This window comes from Physeter macrocephalus, chromosome 4, assembly GCF_002837175.3.
Source record: "Physeter macrocephalus isolate SW-GA chromosome 4, ASM283717v5, whole genome shotgun sequence".
Lineage (NCBI taxonomy): Eukaryota > Metazoa > Chordata > Mammalia > Artiodactyla > Physeteridae > Physeter > Physeter macrocephalus.
The window spans coordinates 55,169,943-55,174,593 of record NC_041217.1 but is presented as its reverse complement, the minus strand read 5'-3'; the positions used below and the strand labels follow the sequence as shown (position 1 = coordinate 55,174,593).

General features: G+C 35.6%; 1 protein-coding gene across 5 annotated transcripts in view; it reads right to left on the bottom strand.

The window, feature by feature from the left end:
- AKT3 (AKT serine/threonine kinase 3) overlaps nucleotides 1-4,651 on the bottom strand; it is a 397,960-nt gene that overhangs the window by 177,136 nt on the left and 216,173 nt on the right. For all 5 annotated transcript variants that reach the window (XM_055084208.1, XM_024133623.3, XM_055084209.1 and 2 more), the window contains one exon: nucleotides 3,596-3,740. In XM_055084208.1, coding sequence (XP_054940183.1) covers nucleotides 3,596-3,740 — 145 coding nt within the window. The remainder of the gene's footprint in view (nucleotides 1-3,595; nucleotides 3,741-4,651) is intronic.

Sequence of the window (4,651 nt, the reverse complement as noted above, 5' to 3'; positions counted from 1 at the left end):
AGGTTTGTAGTTCCTGTTGTTTTTAGTGTCTGCCCCCAGTGGCTAAGGTTGTTTCAGTGGGTTGTGTAGGCTTCCTGGTAGAGGGGACTGGTGTCTGTGTTTCGGTGGATGAGGCTGGACCTTGTCTTTCTGGTGGGCAGGACCACATCCAGTGGTGTGTTTTGGGGTGTCTGTGACGTTATTATGATTTTAGGCAGCCTTCTCGTTAATGGGTGGGGTTGTGTTCCTGTCTTGCTAGTTGTTTGGCATAGGGTGTCCAGCACTGTAGCTTGCTGATTGTTGAGTGCAGCTGGCTCTTCCCGTTGACATGGAGATCTCTGAGACAGCTTTCGCCATTTGATATTACATGGAGCCAGGAGGTCTCTGGTGGACCAATGTCCTGAACTCGGCTCTCCCACCTCAGAGGCTCAGGCCTGACACCTGGCCGGAGCACCAAGACCCTGTTAGCCACACGGCCAGTTATGTGGGGAGTTTCTTGCCTTTTGGGAAGTCTGAGGTCTTCTGCCAGCGTTTAGTAGGTGTTCTGTAGGAGCTGTTCCTCATGTAAATGTATTTTTGATGTATTCGTGGGGAGGAAGATGATCTCCATGCTTTACTCCTCTGCCATCTTGAAGCTATCTCTCAGAGAAGGATATTCTTATCTGAAAATATTTGTGTTTACAATCTAAAATTAAAAATAATCTGAACTTGTACAGTTCTTTTTATAACTGAAATTCATAAAGAATATATAGCTGACTCTTGAACAACACGGGTTTGAGCTCTGTGGATCCATTTACATGTGGATTTTTTTCTACTGATTTTTTTTGATCCACTGTTGGTTGAATCCTCAATTGCAGAATCACAGATACAAAACAAGGGTGCATATTGAGGAAATGCTGCATCAGAGGAACCACAGATAGGGAGAACTGGGACACAGAGGGCCGACTATAACTTATAGGCAGATTTTTAACTGTGCAGAGGGCAGCTCACCAAGCCTCTGTGTTGTTCGTGTGTCAACTGTAGCTTTAGAGTCATCTTAAGGAAGTGATAGTAATATTTCACCCTTTTGAACCAAGTTATTACAATTGTTATAGCATAGTTAGTGGTACAAATGTCCCTTATCTGTACTCTTTGTTATTTCAAACTATTTTATACTATTTCATTTTAAATAAAATTTTAAAATTACAATGGAAATAAGATATAGGCTAAATAAGACAATGGACCCCCAACCCCCAAATTCAAAATACTTCTATCAATTTTTCATTTTGGAGACTTAGTTTCAACAAGAGAATTCTAGGAGACTCCACTTTAAAAATATGTGAATGTTTAATTATCTTTATGTGGATAAAGTAGAATACTAGCTAATAATAGCTAATATTCATTGAGCACTTAGTATATACGCACTTCATATATATTCCAAACTATATTTTAATCTTCACAACTCTATGAGGTAAGTACCACTGTTATCTTCCTTTTATAGATAAAGGGACTAAAGGACAGAAGGATTAAGGGAATTTCCTCACAATTACACACATTGTAAACCCAGGACATGAACTCAAGCAGTAGGACAACAAAAACCTCACTTTCTACCAGTATTCTATAATATTAAAATTCTACTGATTTTTCCAAGAGTGCTCTAATATAAAATGAAATTAACTGATATTCAAGCACTGTGTAAATGCAACAATTTGACATACTATTTTGAGAAACAGAGTACAAATATAAGAGAGCCTATCTGTACAATTTTGTTTCTAATATAGCTCGGTTATGTTATGACTATAACAATTATACAGATTATAGAAGCTCAAGATATGTAAATCAATAAAAAGTAGACTGCATACTTAAGTTGCATAGTGTGTAAAGTCATTAAATGCTTGAACAAGATATTTAACTTCTTTAAATATCAAAGGACTCAACTGTAAAATGGGATAACAATACCTACCTCATATGATTCCTATGAGGATCAAATGAGATAACACATATAAAAGTACTGCTCAGAGCCTAGCACAAAATAAGCATATAATAAATCTTTATAAGTGATAATTAGTGAAGGTGATAAATTCTAAGATAATCAACACTGTAACAAAACAGGAAAACGTATTATGCTTTAATAATAATTTACAACCAGCCTTAACAGAAAAAGAAGGATCTTCCATAGTTTTCCATTTTTATATCTTTCAAAATGGTTGTCTCTCTTCATTCAAAGTTCTTCTGCAAATTTTCATATTCATTTCCAAAATTTTTACATCAGTAACAGTATTTCTAGTTAGAGTGTTATAAACGTCCCACTTTCAACCTCTAACTGCCTAAGCAGCATCTTACTATTAATCTTTGCTATTAAGAAGTTCTACAGCAGTCTAGCTTGTTACTGAACAAGGTAGTTTATTATTCAAACGGTGAGAATAATCAGGATATGACTTTAAATTTATGAGCATAGTCAAATTTCAAATTAATTGTGCACATACATGAGCAAAAGAAGCTTTTCTCTCTCTGAGGAGGTGGGTAAAGCTAGATTGTATTTTTCTCTTTGCAATAACTGAGGAACAAGGGCAGAGCGCTGTTAAGGTGATTCAAAAGAAAACAGGGATACAATTCAACTAACAAATAGAGGATTAGTCTTCAAGGAAGACATACAGGGTTCTCAGACATTTGGCCAAGATCAAGTATAGAATATTATTCTAATTACAATAGAAATTTCAGGTAAGGAAAGGATGATTAACTAAATCTAAGTTGTAACTGTAAAGCTCAGCAAGTTCACATGGTTAGCACATAGGAAAAAGAAGATTTGAACTCAGGCAGTCTAACTCCAAAGAGTTCTTAATCACTGTGCTAATACCAAATTACATGGATCATTATCTTAAGAATTAGCATTTTCCTACCTGAAGATTAATTTAAAATCTATTATAACAAATATATTCTAACATTAAAAATAGCATGTTCATCTATTTTGAATACTTTTACCCTTAATCTTAAAATACTACTTTTTACATAGGGAGTTGCTTTGCAATTTTTTTTAGCAATATAAAACATAATTTACAATTCTCATAAATATATAAATTGGCGATTATTATTCTGGAGCACTGAAGAAGAAAAAAATCTGTTTCCCTCATTGGCTCAGAAGCAGCCACTAAAATAAAAAACTATAATTTCCAAGACTGTTCGCTTTCCTGCTGACATTAGTGAGGCTGGGGCACCAAGCAGGAAGTATACCAGAGCCATTTCACCTTCTGCTTTCAGGAGAACACAGAATGCCAAATAGAAAAGGACCGTATTAGGGAAAACACTTTATTTCCAAGTTTCTAAAATAGTATTAAAAACAATAAGGGAAAAATGCAAATTATAAAGTAGTATGACAGCACATCAATGACAACTTCCTAACAAGCCCTTTCAGCATTCAGTGTTAATGGCTGAAACACTGAAATAAAGTGATGTTTCAATTCTTTGGTTTTAAACAATGACAGGTTTAAGATTCACCTGATTAAAAACCATCCACACCAATATAATAGCATATCATAAGATAAATGGCTAACAGTTTTTGCAAATGGCAGTTGTTAACATATTTCTTCTACACACATAAATGTTGTGCTGAGGAAGGGAGTAAGATGTTCTTTTCTACCTTTCTTTTATGATGGGTGGTAGAAGCATCCATCTCTTCCTCTCCTATATTATCAATTTGTGAAGTTGGACTACAATTCATTCTCTCCTCTTCTTGCCTCTGAAGTCTGTCTGCTACAGCCTGGATAGCTTCTGTCCATTCTTCCCTACAAAAACAAGAAAAAATTCCCATTAATAAAGAATTGCAATGATGCAAATATTTCTCTTTTATAAAATATAAAATCAACATGAAGTCTATTCCAGAGTAATACATAAGCCCCATCTTTACTTCAAGATATACTAGCATTTATTTGGAGGTATATTAACAAAGAAGAAGGAGGAGGAGGAGGGGGAGGAGAAGGGGAGAAGGAGAAGACGATTGTAAGAAAACTGACTAAGATTCCTTTTAAAGTATGGTTAAATTTTATTTTATTTTTTATTTTATTTTTTTTAACATCTTTATTGGAGTATAACTGTTTTACAATAGTGTGTTAGTTTCTCCTTTACAACAAAGTGAATCAGTTATACATATACATATGTTCCCATATCTCTTCCCTCTTGCGTCTCCCACCCTCCCTATCCCACCCCTCTCATGGTCACAAAGCACAGAGGTGATCTCCCTGTGCTATGCGGCAGCTTCCCACTAGCTATCTAATTTACATTTGGTAGTGCATATATGTCCCTGCCACTCTCTCACTTCGTCACAGCTTACCCTTCCCCCTCCCCACGTCCTCAAGTCCATGCTCTAGTAGGTCTGTGTTTTATTCCCATCCTACCACTAATCTCTTCATGACATTTTTTTTCTTAGATTACATATATATGTGTTAGCATACGGTATTTGTTTTCCTCCTTCTGACTTACTTCACTGTGTATGACAGACTCCAGATCTATCCACCTCATTACAAATAACTCAGTTTCATTTCTTTTTATGGCTGAGTAATATTCCATTGTATATATGTGCCACATCTTCTTTATCCATTCATCTGTTGATGGACAGTTAGGTTGCTTCCATGTCCTGGCTATTGTAAATAGAGCTGCAATGAACATTGGGGTGCATGTGTCTTTTTGAATTATGGTT